General features: G+C 45.1%; 1 protein-coding gene across 1 annotated transcript in view; it reads right to left on the bottom strand.

The window, feature by feature from the left end:
* LOC139269299 (solute carrier family 22 member 13-like) overlaps nucleotides 1–18,853 on the bottom strand; it is an 80,131-nt gene that overhangs the window by 42,937 nt on the left and 18,341 nt on the right. Inside the window, exon 2 of the mRNA XM_070888367.1 lies at nucleotides 14,139–14,242. Coding sequence (XP_070744468.1) covers nucleotides 14,139–14,242 — 104 coding nt within the window. The remainder of the gene's footprint in view (nucleotides 1–14,138; nucleotides 14,243–18,853) is intronic.

Consider the following 18,853-nt stretch of genomic DNA (forward strand, 5'->3'; position numbering starts at 1 on the left):
GAAGGCCTCTTGCTGTTCCTTAGTGAGGGTGATGGCTTCTTTAGAGGCATGTTTCCCCTTTAAAATATAATTCAATGGCTGAGCAAGGAGTCAGTCCAATTTCTGTTAAAGTTACACAATCCCAAAAAAGACCTTAGTTCCTGAATAGTGGTGGGTTTTTTAGCAGCCCGAATGGCTGCAGTTCTATCCTGGGTAAGTTCTCTCTTTCCTTGTGAAATCTTTTGTCCCAGGTATACAACTTCTTCTTGGGATATTTGTGCTTTGTAGATGCTGGCTTTATGTCCTTTCAGCCGAAGGTGGTCCAGCAAAGCTCGTAAATCTTGTTCATGCTGGTCTTCCGTGTTTGAAGCTAGCAGGATGTCGTCTACATATTGGATGACTGTGGATGACAGGGGAGGTAATTCTCGCAAATGGCTTTGTAAAGCCATGTGGAATACCGTAGGGCTGTTGTGGAAACCCTGCGGTAACTGGGTCCAAGTATACTGTTGTCCTTGGACCGTGAAAGCAAACCATTGTCGAACCTCCGGTGCCAGAGGCACCGACCAAAATCCGTTGACCATATCTATAACCGAGAAATATTTATGTTCCGGTTTGAGGGCATTAAAAATGGTGGAGGGATCTGCGACCAAAGGAGATTTTTGATCAATACACTGGTTAGCTTTCCTATAATCGACAGTCAAACGCCAAGTCTCATTAGATTTCTGTACCGGCCACACGGGGCTATTGGAGGAGCTATGCGTTTTAATAAGCACCCCTTGTTTCTCCAATTGTTGAATAACCGGTAAGATTCCCGCGATGGCAGTTGGACTGATGGGATACTGTTTAGTGCATGGAGGCTTGGTCCCTGTAAATGACGCAGGCTCCATCTGGAGTAGGCCACAATCATTCTTATCTTTAGCCCATATCGGGTGTTCCTTCAATTCTTCTTTCTTCAAAGTTCTAATTGACCATGTCACCCGACCATCCTCGAAATGCAACGATGAATCTATTTGGATTAGAACATCCATTCCCAAAAGGGGTTGATCTACTGGGCCTATCCAGACCGGCGTGGTTAGTTCATGTGGACCCAGCCCTATAAGTACCGGTGTTGTCCTTTTAATTTCCATTTTATGGCCCCCAACTCCATAGGCTGTACGTGCCCTACCATCCAACCGCAAAAAGTCTCCATATTGTAGGGGTAAGCATGTTAATTCCGCCCCTGTGTCTAAAAGACAGTCCATATCCTTATCGCCCACCCTCACAGTTATATATAGCCCATCTCCCCTCTGTTGTATTAGTGCGAGGAGGGGGGGCAGGGTGGGCTCTAACCGTTTTTTGTTATCCCAAGTAACTCCTTCTGTTGTTGTATTGTCAGTCGCTTAAATGCTTCTATGAGGTCGTTATCTTGTGACAAGCCTGGTTTGTTGGCTGAATTGTATCCCTGGCTGCGTCCTCTTCCCCTGCCATGACCTTTCTGTTTTGACCTGCACGTTTTGGCCCAGTGACCTTCTTTCCCACAATAATGACATTTTCCGGGTAATTTTCCTAATAACTGTTTATCGGAATCCTGGGATTTCCATCCCATAGTCTGTACAGCTCGGACTTTAGCTCCTATATACCGATCTAATTGGTTACATCGATCCACCAATGCTGCAAAGGTAGTTCCTCTACCTTCCCAGTCCTGTAACACTACCTTAAGCATTTTGGACAGTTCTGGCTTTAGACCTGCCACGAAAGCTGCTTTCAGGGGTCCAAACACCTGTTCATCCATTTCCTCATCCGTATTATTCATACCCGAATGTTCTAGCCACGTGCATCTAAACTGCTTGTCGTACTCCAGGACCTCCTCTGTTCCTTTCTGTTGGCAGGCTGCAATTTTTCCCCAGTCTGTCTTAGCTGGACTGAAGGCTTGCAGCCAGTGTTTAATCGCCTCCCATCCTGCCCCAAAGCTTCTTCTACCTTGTCGTGCAATTTTCTTCCCTGTGTTTTTGGCACCATTATGGTCAAAATTTGCACTCCGTCCCAGGGATGAAGTTGATATATATTTCTTAAGAGGTCCAATTGGTCCCACATTTTCACTCCCCCTTTCTTTGGATTGGGCAATTCCTTGGACCATTTATCAATTTTCTCTGGGTCTGCCGGATCATGAATTAAGTATTTTTCATACAGCCTTTTCTTCGTTTTTTTTGGTTCCGCCTTCATCCGCAGTCTCTTCTGATTTGACTACAACTCGTCTTTTTTTAAATGGGGCAAAGCGCACCCCTAATTCTTCATCCTCCGACCCTGTATCGTCGGAGGATTCAGAACCCGTATCTATTCCTCGGTCGTGTCTTCGGGTTTGTGCTTTTAATTTATCCAAACATGAGTACCCTGGCAATTGACCGATACATTTTCCTTTTCCTATTACTGTCTCTTGATCTAATGATTTTTTCCATTCTTTAATTTCATCTTTAAGATCTTTAACTTCTGCTTCCAGCTTTTCAAGTTCAAGTTTTTTTTGTCGCAGCTGTGCACAAACAGCTTGCAATTGGTCCTTTGTACTGGTCAGTTCTCGATCATGTTGGGAACGCATTATAATTTCATTCCGCTTTCAGATCTGGCCCATAACAGCTAGGGACCATCTAGTTCGCTCTTTATTTTTCATACGAGTCGTTTTTCCCCAGACCCTTTTAATCTCATCCAAGGACCATTGTCCTTTGGAGGTTCCGTACTTTTGTTCGATCTTAATACAGGTTTTAGATAAGTTGAATTGTTGCTCAATGTATTCTTTCAACTGTTCGAGAATCTCATCTAGCGAAACCTCAGGTGGTGCCTGCCCACCTTTAACAGTTGCAGGCAATTCTTTGCTCTTATCTCCTGCTGCCATAATACTGATTTCTTTACTGGGGTCTCGAGTCGTAGGCTTTCCAGCCGATCAATAGGTCGGTGATTAATTAACTAACACACCGCCGAACTTAGACGTCTCTGGGACCTCGAGCCGACTACCAACCGGAGGGTTCGCAAACCGGAGGCTTTCGGAATCGCGTGGAAGGAGAGGCGAATTTAGACTTTTGACCGAGGACTTTTATAAAGAGGAGTCCTTACCTCAGTATGTAGGTCCGATGTCCAAAATTCAGTTTCTTTCCTCAGCGATCCTGTTCGTGACGCCAAAATTGTTAGATCTCTTAATTACTAATGAAATACGAACTCCGACTGTAGTTTTACTGTCACTTTATATTGGCAGCAGTAAGAAGCTCTTGGCTTTAAGTCAGGTCTTTGTCCTTCTGAGACCATATGGTCAAAATGGCTGTACTTATACCTGGATCAATTGACAGAAAAGAACTCGCCTTCTTTGACCTTATTGGCTCAATTAATAGTCTTTTAACCTTTTAATTGGCTCGCTACCCAAGGTCCTAAAATGTCAAGTTGATTGATGACTTAATGCAACATGCTCCCACTCACGTAGCATCTCTGACTTGGTGTCTGTGAATTTTCACAGCCTGTCTAAATGCAGCCTGTTTGAATTCTCTATCACCATGTAATGATGGGGAAAGCCCGGGAGGCACACATAACTGCACCTGGTGTTGCCTCCCTATATAAAGCAGGCTCCCCCTGGAGGCCTCACTTTTGGAGTTTACATTAAACCTAAAGGTCACAAGGTGATCAGCTCCAGCAATGGGCCACGTGTGATTTATTATAGTGATAAGCATATGTATCAGGAAAGATCCTCTATATAGAGGAAATCTAAATAGAAGGGTTCTCAAAGCTTCACATTGTGCTCCCTTTAGTGGTGAGTTGCACAGCAGCAGGAGTTGGGAACTGGCCACCTTCCAACCTTTTTGATACAGGGAACGGAGAATGGCCAATCGGCAAATAAGGAGCGCGGAAATAGGATTAAATGGTAACTCTATTTGTTGGATCAGGAAGTCATCACTGAAATAGCTGCTCAAAACATTTTTGATTTTGAAGGCAATGAGAAATTAACTATATAATGGTGTCTTAACGATGTGCTATTTCAATAAAGCAAGACAGTATTTATGAAATGCTGTTTTTATTTTCATTTTACTTGCAGAGCGAGAGGACCTATATATTGTTTTCATCTCAATTGTTGTATTTGAATGCTACACTCATATTTTGTTGGTAACAAATGAAAAAAGATTTACCAAATGTCCTGTTTGCAATATTTACTTTGCTCTTTATTTTGGGAATATAAAATGATAGAATTATAGGATCATAGAGCACAAAGGAGGCCATTCAGCCCATCACACCGTGCTGGCTCTTTGAAAGAGTTATCTAATTAGTCCCACTCCCTTGCCTTTTCCCCAAGCCTTGCACATGTTTCCTTTCCAAGTATATATCCAATTCCCTTTTCAAAGTTATTGAATCTGCTTCCGCCGCCCTTTCAGACAGTGCATTCCAGATCATATTGTGCTGTTCACCCTTTGTTGTCGCTTTTAATCTTTACATATTTTATGCATCCTAGGAGCAGATATTTTGGTGTTCAATTCCCCTGTCATCATTTCACAGTGTTTATATCCAATGACAGTATGACAGCTCATTATCTCTATTCAATCCACAATCCTTCTTGAATTTAGTCATCTTTAACCCAATATCCCTATTCGTAGCCCATTGTGACAGATTAGGAAAAGGGGAATTACAACGAGACCTGGGTGTCATGTACATCAGTCATTGAAAGTTGGCATGCAGGTATAGCGGGCAGTGAAGATGACAAATGGCATGTTGGCCTTCATAGCGAGACGATTTGAGTATAGGAGCAGGGATGTCTTACTGCAGTTGTATAGGGCCTTGATGAAGCCACACCTTGAATATTGTGTACAGTTTTGTTCTTCTAATCTGAGGAAGGACATTCTTGCTATTGAGGGAGCGCAGCGAAGGTTCACCAGACTGATTCCTGGATGGCATAGAAACATAGAAATTAGGTGCAAGTGCAGGCCATTCAGCCCTTCGAGCCTGCACCGCCATTCAATAAGATCATGGCTGATCATTCAACCTCAGTACCCCTATCCTGCTTTCTCTCCATACCCCTTGAACCCTTTGGCCGTAAGGGTCATATCTAACTCCCTTTTGAATATATCTAACGAACTGGCCTCAACAACTTTCTGCAATAGAGAATTCCACAGGTTAACCACTCTCTGAGTGAAGAAGTTTCTCCTCATCTCGGTCCTAAATGGCTTACCCCTTATTCTTAGGCTGTGACCTCTGGTTCTGGAACTCCCCAGCAACGAACATTCTTCCTGCCTCTAACCTGTCCAATCCTGTCAGAACTTTATATGCTTCTATGAGATCCCCTCTCATTCATCTAAACTCCAGTGGATACAAGCCCAGTCTGATCCAGGACTGACATATGAAGAAAGACTGGATCGACCAGGCTTATATTCACTGGAATTTAGAAGAATGAGAGGGGATCTCATAGAAACATATAAAATTCTGACGGGCTTGGACAGGTCCGATGCAGGAAGAATGTTCCCGATGTTGGGGAAGTTCAGAACCAGGGGTCACAATCTAAGGATAAGGGGTAAGCCATTTAGGACCGAGATGAGAAGAAACTTCTTCACTCAGAGAATTGTGAACCTGTGGAATTCTCTACCACAGAAAGTTGTTGAGGCCAGTTCATTAAATAAATGCAAAAGAGAGTTAGATGTGGCCCTTACGGCTAAAGGAATCAAGGAGTATGGAGAGAAAGCAGGAATGGGGTACTGAGGTGAATGATCAGCCATGATCATATTGAATGGTGGTGCAGGCTCGAAAGTTTGAATGGCCTACTCCTGCACCTATTTTCTATGTTTCTATATTACTGGGACCTGGCAGGGGAGATCTCTCACAGGAGATTTGAATTCTTCCCACACAGTTAAAATTACCTTGCACTATTGGTGATCGTAGTTAGACAAACATCAGGAAGTTTACCAGTGCTAGTAAGTGGCATTCTGTTCAGTTTCAATGGGTTAAACTCCAGTAGTGCCCCAAGCATATTTGGGGTCACTAATCCTCGTCTGTTGCTAACAGTGCCTAAGTTCACTGGATTTAGGTAAGTAGGTCATGTCCCCAAGAAGAGAGTGTACACCCTACTTTGGTAAAACATGGGTTCTACTTGTGTGGATTTTTCAATAGTTTTGTTTAGAGACATAAGCATGGTGGTGGTCCCCATGCTCATCCAACTTACAGCTGTCTAAAAAATACTGTCGCATCCATCCACCATTCCCATTTAATCGGATTTCCCCATCAATCCAACATTCCCATTCAATCCAACCTCCCCAACTATCCACCATTCCCCTTGAATCCAACCTTCCCATCTATCCATCCTTCCCATTGAATCCAACCTCCACATCTATTCCAACTCCCTCATCCATCCACCGTTCCCATTTAATCCAATTTCCCCATTAATTCACCATTCCTATTCAATCCAACCTCCCCATCTATACACCATTCCCATTTAATCCAAGCTCCACATCTAACCTCCACTTCCATTTAATCCAACTTCCTCATCCATCCATCATTCTCATTCAGTTCAACCTCCATATTCAATGCACTGTCCCAGCTTAATCTACTTGCTGTAATCTAATTTACAGCAAGAAAGTTGTACATAAGAACATAAGAAATAGGAGCAGGAGTAGGCCATATGGCCCCTCGAGCCTGCTCCGCCATTTAATACAATCATAGCTGATCTGATCATGGATTCAGGTCCACTTCCCTTCTCGTTCCCCATAACCCCTTATCGGTTAAGAAACCGTCTATCCCTGTCTTAAATTTAATCAATGACCCAGCTTCCACATCTCTGAGGCAGCGAATTCCACAGATAACAACCCTCAGAGAAGAAATTCCTCCTCATCTCAGTCTTAAATGGGCGGCCACTTATTCTAAAATTATGCCAAGTTCTAGTCTCCCATATCAGTGGAAACATCCTCTCTGCATCCACCTTGTCAAACCCTCATAATCTTATACGTTTCCATAAGATCATCTCTCATTCTTCTGAATTCCATGAGTGGAGGCCTAACCTACTCAATCTTTCCTCATAAGTCAACGCACTCATCTCCAGAATCAACCTAGTGAACCTTCTCTGAACTGCCTCCAAAGCAAGTATATCCTTTCTTAAATATGGAAACCAAAAACTTACGCAGTATTCCAGGTGTGGCCTCATCAATACTCTGTATAATTGTAGCAAGACTTCCCTGCTTTTATACTCCATCCCCTTTGCAATAAAGGCCAAGATTCCATTGCCATTCCTGATTACTTGCTGTACCTGCATTCTAACCTTTAGTGTTTCATGCTCAAGGACCCCCGGGTCCCGCTGTACTGCAGCACTTTACAATTTTTCTCCATTTAAATAATAACTTGCTCTTCGATTTTTTCTGCCAAAGTGCATAACCTCACACTTTCCAACATTATATTCCATCTGCCAATTTTTCCCCACTCAATTAGCCTGTCTATGTCCTTTTGCAGATTTTTTGTGTCCTCCTCACACATTGCTTTTCCTGCCATCTTTGTACTGTCAGCAAACTTGGCTACGTTACACTCGGTCCCTTCTTCCAAGTCGTTAATACAGATTGAAAATAATTGGGGTCGCAGCACTGATCTCTGCGGCATCCCACTAGTTACTGATTGCCAACCCGAGAATGAACCACTTATCCCAACTCTCTGTTCTGTTAGTTAGCCAATCCTCTATCCATGCTAATACATTATCCCCAACCCTGTGAACATTTTTTATTGTGCAGTAATCTTTTATGTGACACCTTGTCAAATGCCTTCTGGAAGTCCAAATACACCACATCCACTGGTTCCCCTTTATCCACTCTGTTCGTTACAGCCTCAAAGAATTCCAGCAAATTTGTCAAACATGACTTCCCCTTCATAAATCCATGCTGACTCTGCCTGACTGAATTATGCTTTTTCAAATGTCCTGCTACTGCTTCTTTAATAATGGACTTCAACATTTTCCCAACCACAAATGTTAGGCTAACTGGTCTATAGTTTCCTGCTTTTTGTCTGCCTCCTTTTTTAAATAGGGAGTTATATTTGCAGTTTTCCAATCTGCTGGGACCTCCTCAGAATCCAGGGAATTTTAGTAAATTACAACCAATGCATCCACTATCCTATCGCTACTTCTCTTAAGACCCCAGGATGCAAGCCATCAGGTCCAGTGGATTTATCCGCCTTTAGTCCCATTATCTTACTGAGTACCACCTCCTTAGGTGATTGTGATTGTGTTAAGTTCCTCCCCCCCCCTATAGCCCCTTGACTATCCACTGTTGGAACATTGTTAGTGTCCTCTACCGTAAAGACTGATACAAAATATTTGTTCAGAGTTTCTGCCATCTCCATGTTCCCCATTACTAAATCCCTGGCTTCGTCCTCTAAGGGATCAACATTTACTTTGGCCACTCCTTTCCTTTTTATATACCTGTAGAAACTCTTGCTATCTGTTTTTATATTTCGTGCTCGTTTACTTTCATAGTCTATCTTCCCTTTCATAATCATTTTTTAGTCATTCTTTGCTGGCTTTTAAAATCTTCTCAATCTTCTGTCCTCCCATTAGTTTTGGCCACTTTGTTGCCCTTGTTTTTAATTAGATACCATCCTTTATTCTTTCGTTAGCCACAGATGGCTATCTTTTCTTTTACACCTTTCCTGCTCACTGGAATATATTTTTCTTGAGAGTTATGAAATATCTCCTTAAATGTATGCCACTGTTCATCAACCGTCCTACACTTTAATCTATTTTCCCAGTCCACTTTAGCCAACTCTGCTCTCATTGTAATCTCCTTTATTTAAGCTTAGTACGCTGGTTTGAAATCCAACTTTCTCTCATGCTATGGTCACTCATTCCAAGGGGATCCTTTACTAGGAAATTGTTTATTAATCCTGTCTCATTACACAGGACCAGGTCTAAGATAGCCTGCCCCCTAGTTGGTTCCATTACATACTGCTCAAGGAACCTGTCTCTTATGCACTCTATGAACTCTTCCTCAAGGCTACCCAGACCAATTTGGTTTTTCCAATCAATATGGAGGTTAAAATCACCCATGATTATTGCTATTCCCTTTTTACAAGCCCCCACTATTTCTTGGGGAAGAATTTCTTCTTATTGCACTTTTAGCCACCTGAGTGCAGCACATAGAGGAAAATCAGCCGGGAGGATAGCACATATATAAAGGATCCTGCTTGATTTTATGCCAATTTAAATTTAATCAAAGATCCTTCAGACCTCAAAACAGCCATAACCTTCTCCCAGCCCTATGTTCCTCTGTGCTGCACCCAATCGATCCTATACACACAGCACAATAAGAAGAAAATCTGCCCTAAAAAAAGCTATACCAAGATTGCCTGTTCTAAAGCACAAAACAGGGTAACAAGGTGTGGCTTCTAGACTAATTCTAATATGTCCTTACTATACAGTATAAATGCACACAAGGCCCATACTTGAGAGAAGGTCACTCTGTGACCAGTAACCTTTATTCCAGCACTGAAGTGACTGAAAGTCCAGGTTAGGAGTGTCTCCCACAAGTTCACCATCTAGTGGTCAAAGTTCTCACAGTGTACTTAGGTCAGTTTATACATGGGGTACAATGACAGTTGAATAAATGACATCACCTCCCCCCCAAAGTCTTATTGGAATCACAGGTTAAGTCTCTCTGGTGGTTTACGCTCCCTTGTAGAGCGCCTGAGTTGGGGCTCCGGTTGTTGGGCGCTGGCCTGAGTGTCTGCTGTTTGCGGTGCCTCAGGCCTGTCCGGACTGCCCACAGTGACTGGGCTCTCCTCCACTTGGTTCCGGTGTTCAGTCACCTGTGGAGGAGTGAACTGTATATAGTGTTCTTCCTCTGCTTCTTCTATGGGGTTGCTGAACCTCCTTTTTGTTTGATCCACATGTTTACGACAGATTTGTCCATTGGTAAGTTTAATTACCAAAACCCTTGTCCCCTCTTTGGCAATCACAGTACTTGTGAGCCATTTAGGCCCTGCAGCGTAGTTGAGGACAAAGACAAGGTCATTGACATCAATACGTTGTGCCCTCGCATTCCCATAATGGTAGTCACATTGTGACCGGCGCCTGCTCTCAACAATTTCTTTCATGTTGGGGTGTATAAGGGATAACCTGGTTTTGAGCGTCCTTTTCATTAGCAGCTCTGCGGGTGAAACCCCTGTGAGCGAGTGTGGTCGGGATCTATTGGCTAATAGGAGGCGTGATAAGCGGCTTTGTAGGGAACCCCCTTGGATTCTGAGCATCCCCTGTTTGATTATCTGCACTGCTCGTTCCACCTGGCCGTTTGAGGCCGGCATGAATGGTGCCATTCTGACATGGTTGATACCATTTCCTGCCATGAAGTCCTGGAATTCAATGCTTGTAAGGCACAGGCCATTGTCGCTGACCAAGACGTCCGGTAGACCATGGGCGGCGAACATTGCCCGTAGCCTTTCTACCATGGCAGAGGATGTGCTTGAATTGAGAATGTCACTCTCGATCCATTTGGAGTATGCGTCTACGACAACCAAAAACATTTTTCCCATGAAAGGATCGGCGTAGTCCACATGGATGCGTGACCATGGCTTGGCGGGCCAGGACCAGGGGCTAAGGGGGGCTTCCCTGGGCGCATTGCCCTGCTGGGCACAAGTGTTGCACCTGCGAACACAAAGTTCCAGGTCTGCATCTATCCCTGACCACCAAACGTGTGACCTGGCAATTGTCTTCATCATGACAATGCCCGGGTGCTCATTGTGGAGTTCTCTGATGAACATCTCTCTGCCCATCTGGGGCATGACTACTCGGTTTCCCCATAGTAGGCAATCGGCCTGAATCGAGAGTTCATCCTTGCGCCTGTGAAATGGTTTAAATTCCTCAGGGCATGTCCCGGAAGTGGCTGCCCAGTCCCCATTCAGGACACATTTCTTGACTAAAGACAGTAGCGGGTCTCTATTTGTCCAGACTTTGATCTGACGGGATGTCACTGGTGAGCCTTCGCTTTCGAAAGCTTCAACAGCCATGACCATCTCAGCAGCATGCTCGGTTGCCCCCTCAGTGGTGGCTAGTGGGAGCCTGCTAAGTGCATCGCCGCAGTTTTCAGTGCCCAGTCTGTGCCGAATTGTATAGTCATAGGCGGCTAACATGAGTGCCCACCTCTGTATGCTGGCCGATGCATTTGCGTTTATGGCCTTGTTGTCAGCCAAAAGGGACATTAGGGGTTTGTGATCTGTCTCCAGCTCAAATTTCCTGCCAAACAGGTACTGGTGCATTTTGTTTTACAGCATATATACATGCAAGCGCTTCCTTTCTACCATCCCGTAGCCCCGTTCTGCCTGGGACAGACTTCTGGAGGCATAAGCTACCGGCTGTAACTGACCCTTGGCATTAACATGCTGCAACACACACCCGACCCCATAGGACGACGCATCGCATGTTAAAACAAGTTTCTTACAAGGGTCATATAGCGTTAACAGATTGTTGGAGCATAACAAATTGCGTGCTCTATCAAAAGCCCTTTCCTAGCTGTCCCCCCAGACCCATTCGCGACCTTTGCGTAGGAGCACGTGTAGCGGCTCTAACAGCGTGCTCAATCGGGGAAGAAAGTTTCCAAAATAGTTCAGGAGCCCCAGGAACGAACGCAGCTCCGTCGTGTTATGGGGTCCAGGTGCTCTATGGATCGCTTCTGTTTTGGACGCCATAGGTCTGATCCCGTCTGCTGCTATCCACATCCCCAGGAATTCTACCACTGGAGCTAGGAAGACGCACTTCGCCTTTTTCAGTCGCAGACCTACCCGGTCCAGTCTGCGTAGCACCTTCTCCAGGTTGCGGAGGTGTTCTTCAGTATCACAACCCGTGACGAGGATGTCGTCTTGAAAAACCACTGTCCTTGGAATCGACTTGAGGAGGCTTTCCATATTTCGTTGAAAGATCGTGGCGGCCGAGCGAATCCCAAACGGACATCTGTTATACTCAAACAACCCCTTGTGTGTCGTGATGGTGGTCAGCTTCTTCGACTCACTCGCCAGCTCCTGGGTCATGTAAGCTGAGGTCAGGTCCAATTTTGAAAAAAGTTTGTCACCGGATAGTGTCGCAAAGAGATCCTCCGCTCTCGGTAGTGGGTGCTGGTCTTGGAGTGACACCCGATTGATGGTGGCCTTGTAATCACCACATATCCTGACCAACCCATCCGCCTTGAGCACCGGCACAATTGGGCTCGCCCAGTCACTGAATTCGACTGGCGAGATGATGCCTTCCCTCAGCAGGCGGTCCAATTCGCCTTCTATCTTTTCCCGCATCACGTTTGGCACCACTCTGGCCTTGTGATGTACTGGCCTGGCGTCCGGGTTTATGTGAATCACTGCCTTGGTCCCCATGAAAGTGCCAATGCCAGGTTGAAATAGTAAGTCAAATTTGACCAGGACCTGTGAGCATGATATTCGCTCCACAGAAGAAATTGCATTGACATCGCTCCATTTCCAGTTCATGACAGCTAGCCAACACCTCCCCAGCAGTGCGGAACCATTCCCAGGGACAATCCAGAGTGGCAACCTGTTCTCCGAATCTTTGTGGGTCACGACTACCATGGCGCTGCCTAGCACCGGAATGATCTCCTTTGTATATGTCCGTTGCTGTGCGTCAATTAGCAATAATTTTGGCCTCCTGGCCTTGGACGCCCACAACTTGTCGAACTGTTTGATACTCATCAGGGACTGGCTGGCCCCCGAGTCTAGCTCCATTGATACTGGGATGCCATTGAGGAGCACTTTCATCATTATGTCCTGGTATATGAACTGCATATGTGCTCCACATGAACTCGCTGAATTTCAGCTTCCAGCGATTTCCCCCAGTGTCCATTTGGCCTCGTAGGACTTACATCGGGCCCGTCCTCCTTGTACATCAACCTGGCTGCAGGCTTCCTGCACATACACGCCACGTGACCGCTGCCGTTGCAGTTTATGCAGGTATATTGCTGATACCTGCAAGCTCTGGCTGTGTGTTTGCCTCCACACCTCCAACATGAGCCATTGTTGGAAACAAAAGGTCCATTACCAGTCGATCGTCTCTCACTGTCTCTGTAACTGTCCTTAAGCGCACCATTGACAGGTGTTGATGGCCCCATTACTGGCCGCATTGTCCCTTGCGATGGCATGAATCACCGTTCAGCTAGCCATTGTCTCTGTTGAATTCCCCCTTTGGGTCCGACTACATGCTCACGCATGTCCGATTGCCCCTGTCTGCCTGGAGAACTGTGTGCCAGGTTAACAATGTTGACTCCCTGTCCATTTGCTGCATTTAAACCAAGATTTTTGTCAAACGTCATTCTGTTCTCTTCCTCCCCTGAGATAAATGTCTGGGCCATCAAAGCCGCCGTTTCCAGGGTCAAGTCTTTGGTCTCAACTAGTTTCCTGAAAACCCCAGCGTGCCCGATGCCCTCAATAAAAAAGTCTCGCAGCATCTCTGCTCTGCATGCAACTGGGAACTTACATAGGCTCGCCAGTCGCCGGAGGTCTGCCACGAAGTCTGGAACACTTTGCCCTTCTCGCCGCCGGTGCGTGTAAAACCGGTGTCTCGCCATGTGCATGCTGCTCGCCGGTTTAAAGTGTTCCCCGATCAACTTACTGAGCTCTTCAAAAGTCTTGTCCACCGGCTTCTCTAGAGCTAGAAGGTCCTTCATCAGGGAATACGTCCTGGATCCACAAACCATCAGGAGATGAGCCCTGCGTTTGTCGGCCGAATCCTGTCCCAGCCATTCCTTAGTGACGAAAATTTGCTGTAGTCTCCCAATCATCACCAACACAGTACCTCTCGTCTGTGCTGCTAATGGCCATGCTCGCGTGGTTTAAATCCCAGTTTCTCGTCGTCAATAATATGTCCTTACTATACAGTATAAATGATAACACGAGGCCCATACTTGAGAGAAGGTCACTCTGTGACCAGTAACCTTTATTAGCCAGCACTAAAGTGATGAAGGTGGGTGGAGCTTCCCCTTTTATACCTGAAAGTCCAGGTTAGGAGTGTCTCCCACAAGTTCACCACCTAGTGGTCAATGTTCTCACGGTGTACAGCTTAGGTCAGTTTATACATGGATTACAATGACAGTTGAATACATGACAAATTCAGTAAACTATACCTCCTGTAGCCCATTCTGAGGTTACAAATGACCAATATAAAGTGCTTGTTCAGTATCTAAGTTGTTGGTTCTTACCTGTCTGCTAGGGGACCAAACAACAGGGCTCCAACCAAAAGTCCAAACATGGAAATGGACCGTGAGAGCTGATTTAACCAATTGCCATCACAAACCAGATCAAACTGGAGAGATAAAAACAATCCCAGTTAGAAACAGGGGCACGGTCAACAGAAGAGGGAAGTGATAAAGAGAGTCTAAATCAACTAAAGCTATGTTTACTGAAAAAGACTGGGGTGAAAAGAGAATGATCGTTTAAAAAAAATGTAGGGGAGTGATAAGATTGAAGCAAACAAGCTATTTGCCTTGGACAACGTGTAGAACTAGAGGGCCCAAGTATAAAATTTACATGCCTTGAGCAAGGCTAGAGATTGAACAGAACTTTTTTCCTCACCTTCAAAAATAGAAATGCTTCCCTATTTGTGGAGAAGTGAGAGTTACTTGGATATTATTTAGGCCGGAAATAATTTAGGCCTCTCCTGGGCCACTACATTAATTGGGTTTCTGGCACACTGATGCTGAAATTGTAGAAGTGGAGTGGGTGCCCCTTAGAGGAAATTTCCATCCTTAAAATACATGGATCATCAGGTAGTGGTAGGGACTGGGGGTCCATGAAAGGTAATCATACATGGACTATGCATGGAGTAAAGCTGATGTGTAATCTTTATGGTCTTGGAAGAAACCAATAAATTTACTTCTCTAAAATACAAATCAGTCAATTCACTTACTCAAATGAGTGTGGTGTGTTACACTGGTGATGACAAAGGATTTGGAAATGGTGACAAATGAGAAGTCACACAGGATGCCCATGCTTTTTTGCACCAGGATTAATAGTTTGTGAAATCAAACATGTTCTTTTTGACAAATTCTTGTTCACACAAGTGAGGATCATTAAAATAGTGTTTTACCGATTTCTACCAATAAATTCACAGATTTTCTTCAGGTGGTGAATCAGTAAAACCTGATTCCCTCTGAATGTATTGAGAAGTACAAACAAGGTTCCCATTGTTCTCTTATTAAAGAACAGATCTCGATATGTGAGCACATCACACCTATAGTATCAACACGCATATGGCGTGCAATGCATGCCATTCCGATTTCACAGATACGATGTGTATTAGTTAATTGGTTTGATTTTCAATCGGAAAATAAATGAAGGCAGTGCAAGTCCATAGAATCATACAGCACAGTAGGCCATTTGGTGCTTTGAAAGAGCTATCCAAATAGTCCCTTTCCCCTACTCTTTCCCCATAACCCTACAATTCCCCTTCAAGTATTTGTCCAATTCCCTTTTGAAAGTTACTATTGAAGCTCCCCTTTCAGGCACTGCATCCCAGATCATAACAATTCAATTCCCCTCTGGTTCGTTTGCCAATTACCTTAAATTTGTGTCCTCTGGTTACCAACCCTCCTAATCGTGGAAACAGTTTATCCCTATCAACTCTATCAAAACCCCTCATAATTTTGAACACCACTCTTAAATCTCCCCTTAACTTCTCTGCTCTAAGGGAAACAATCCCAGTTTCTCTAGGTCTCTCCACATAATTAAGTCCCTCATCCCTGGTATCATTTTTAAGGGGACTTGGATATTTAAGTATTGGTGTAAGGACAACATTCTTTTTACTGGAGCAAACATTCAGTCCAAGTTTGAAAAGAAGCAAGGAAGGCAGCACACTGACTGAGTTACTACACTGATAATCCACTGAAGACTGACTGAGGTCACACACCAAGGCATTATTTACTAAATGATCACAGCTGTTACCTTGTGCAGGATCTCCAACAAGTTTTATGATCCCACCATTATCGTGGCAGGTAAGTGGCTGGAGCCACAATAATAAATACAGTTTCTTAAATGTCATCTTTAACTATTCAGGAGTTAAGAGTATAATGGTGAGCCCCATACAAGTGATGAAGAATTGTGGGTTGTTATTTGCCTCAACTGTTTTAAGACCCTTGTTTCTTTTCTTGAGTTTTAGTTTAAGTCAAAATTGGCCCCTGCAGATTTTTGGTGCACTCACCGTGTTGCGCCGCTTTTGTAGGATGAAAAGGATGAAAAGGTCCTCCAATTCTGGCCGCTGTGTTGTCTCTCCCAGAGCTTGGCGCAGCGTGGCCAGTCGATTCGGGGGCGGAGCTAGGGCCCTGCGCCAGAAACAGTGCCGGCAGCTCTCCACACGCGCATTGGAGTGCGCGTGCATGCGCAGTAGCTCCTCGCCCCCCCCAGCATCTCTGTGTGCGTCCCGCTCCTATCCCAGGCCGAGTGGCTTCTCTGTGTGTGTCCCACCCCTATCCAAGGCCCGAGACTGGGACGGGACGTTCTGAGTAACTCTAGGATCTCCAAAGGGAAAAAATCTCGGTTTGATTGTTGGAATTGTGATTGCTGCCGTCGCCCTGATTACTCTGGTCATCGGTGGCGTTATGTGGAAGGAGAGAAGAAATCTGGTTACAGCTCAGCAAACCCTGCTGAAAAAGGAGAATCATCCTCGAATTGATCAGCTCAGGCCTGCGGCTGAAATCGAAGTGAAGATCCCTGGGACTGGAATCTGGACTTGTTGCATCGCTGGGAGGATTCATTCAGAAGCAATCCCCATTCTGGATCTTCATTTGGTTTGATTGATTGTCACTGGCTGCTGTCAGTGTTTATAGTAATCAGTAATGTTCCCGGGCTGAAGATGAACCTGTCCGTGAGGCTGATTCCTGCAACCAGCCAGCCAGCCTGTGTGTGCTTCGATGTCGGCGGCAGTTCCCTGTGCTCTCCCGGTCGTCCCGCACCTCTCCCCAACCGAGTGACCTCCCGCACCGGCCGGCTCGCTGACTTGCCGGGCGAAGTTTTGATATGAAGATAAGACTTAGTTTTATTTTTTATTTCTTCTTGAATGTTTTTATGTCTTCTTGAATGCTCACTACTTGTGCTTTGTTTAGTGCTTTGCAAGGTCCTCTCCGCTTCCCTTCCCGCCCCTATCTCTGGCCAAATGGTCTCCGATGCACCTACCTGCGCTGATTTCTTAACTCCCTGCAAGGGTTTTCTGTGCGGCCACAAGTGGCCACATACGCTGGCCTAAGTTAGTTTGGAGTAACTATTAGCTGTCCAAAGTGGCCTAAATGGCCAAAACGGGTGTGGGTGGCTCGTAATGTCGCCTTTTAAAAAAAAACTAAAACTAAAAATATCCTAACTAACTCACTTACACTGGTGCAATTTGAATGTGCAAAATGGGGATTTTTAAGATACTCCAGAAAAATCAAGTTGCTCCCAAAAAAAAAATGGAGCAATTCCTGGCAAATTTTGAGCCCAAGTAAACCTATTTTTACTGATTTTCTCTGAATGTACCCAAGTTTTTTGGAGTTCAATTTCCCCACTGAGGTCCCATGCCCTGGCCAGATTCCTTAAATGTGCCTGCTGCCCCAGAGATCATGACAGGTACTTTAAATGCAATTTCTATGTTTCTTGTAAATTACTTGTAGATACAGCTGTTGAAGGTCTAATATAGTTATACTTATGTGGACTTACTGGTTGTGTTCAGTATTGGTTGGGAGGCTTGGGTCACACAGGGGTGGGTTGATGAGTACTATTTGGTGCAGTGCTTGGTATCTGTGGGGAGTAAGGAGGTTGTTCAGGGTGGGATTCATAGGTTCATCTGGAGGTTCTTTTTGTTATGGAAATTTGGAATGGTTCAGTATTAGCTTGCTAAAGCAGGCCCAAAAGTCATTTTGTTTTCCTAGCTCCATGTACAGTAGACATGTTACTTGTTTAGTTTGGCACATGTCCCAAAGGTTATTTGTCCACATACTGGTTGTGGTGGGAGGGCTTCTGTGGCAGAGCTGATACATGCCCCACCTTGCTGCCTGGATCAAGAACTAGGTAATGTTGCAAGTGGCAGGGGGTTGTTGCATTCCCAATTCGTGTCATTTGTGTCCTCCTGAACCTCTGTCCAGAGGGCTAGTAGTGGTGAAGGACCAGATGTGCCACCAAAGCCACGGGTCTGCAAGCTCTTGTCTGACACAATTGGGTGAATGTTATAGAGTTTGCTTGGATAGTAAAGTATAAACAATGCAGAGTTTTGACAGTCCTCTCTCAATGTACTTGGTTGGAAGGATCAGGCTCCATTGCTCCCCAAGGTGGTTGGTCCAGATCATGCTCCTCATGTTTATTGGAGAGTATTGGGTAGAGGTTGGAGATATGCCTGTTCTGGGTTGCAGAGGGTTGGTTGCAGTGATATCTGCTTGCAATATAGTTAGGCAGCATGGTACTGTTAGACCCGAGGACAGTGGAAGAGATCCTATTGGATCCCAGGGCATTGTAATGATGAAAGCAATAGCCAGATCCCACATGTGGTGGCCCGGTATCGATGCGGACTTAGAGTCCTGCGTTCACAGATGTAAGACATGCTCGCAGTTAAGCAATGTACCCAGGGATGTGCCACTAAGTTTATGGTCTTGGCCCTCTAAACCGTGGTCTAGGGTACACGCCGACGATGCAGGCCCGTTCTTGGGTAAAATGTTCCTCGTGGTTGTAGACACATACTCCAAGTGGATTGAATGTGAGATAATGTCATCTAGCACGTCCATTGCCACTACTGAAAGCCTGCGGGCCATATTTGCCACTCACGGCTTACCCGATATCTTGGTGAGCGACAACGGGCCATGTTTTACCAGTGCTGAGTTCAGAGAATTCATGACCCATAATGGGATCAAACATGTCACATCTGCCCCGTTTAACACCAGCTTTCACACTGAGACGG

Source organism: Pristiophorus japonicus, chromosome 1 (genome assembly GCF_044704955.1).
Source record: "Pristiophorus japonicus isolate sPriJap1 chromosome 1, sPriJap1.hap1, whole genome shotgun sequence".
NCBI classification, from domain to species: Eukaryota; Metazoa; Chordata; class Chondrichthyes; family Pristiophoridae; genus Pristiophorus; species Pristiophorus japonicus.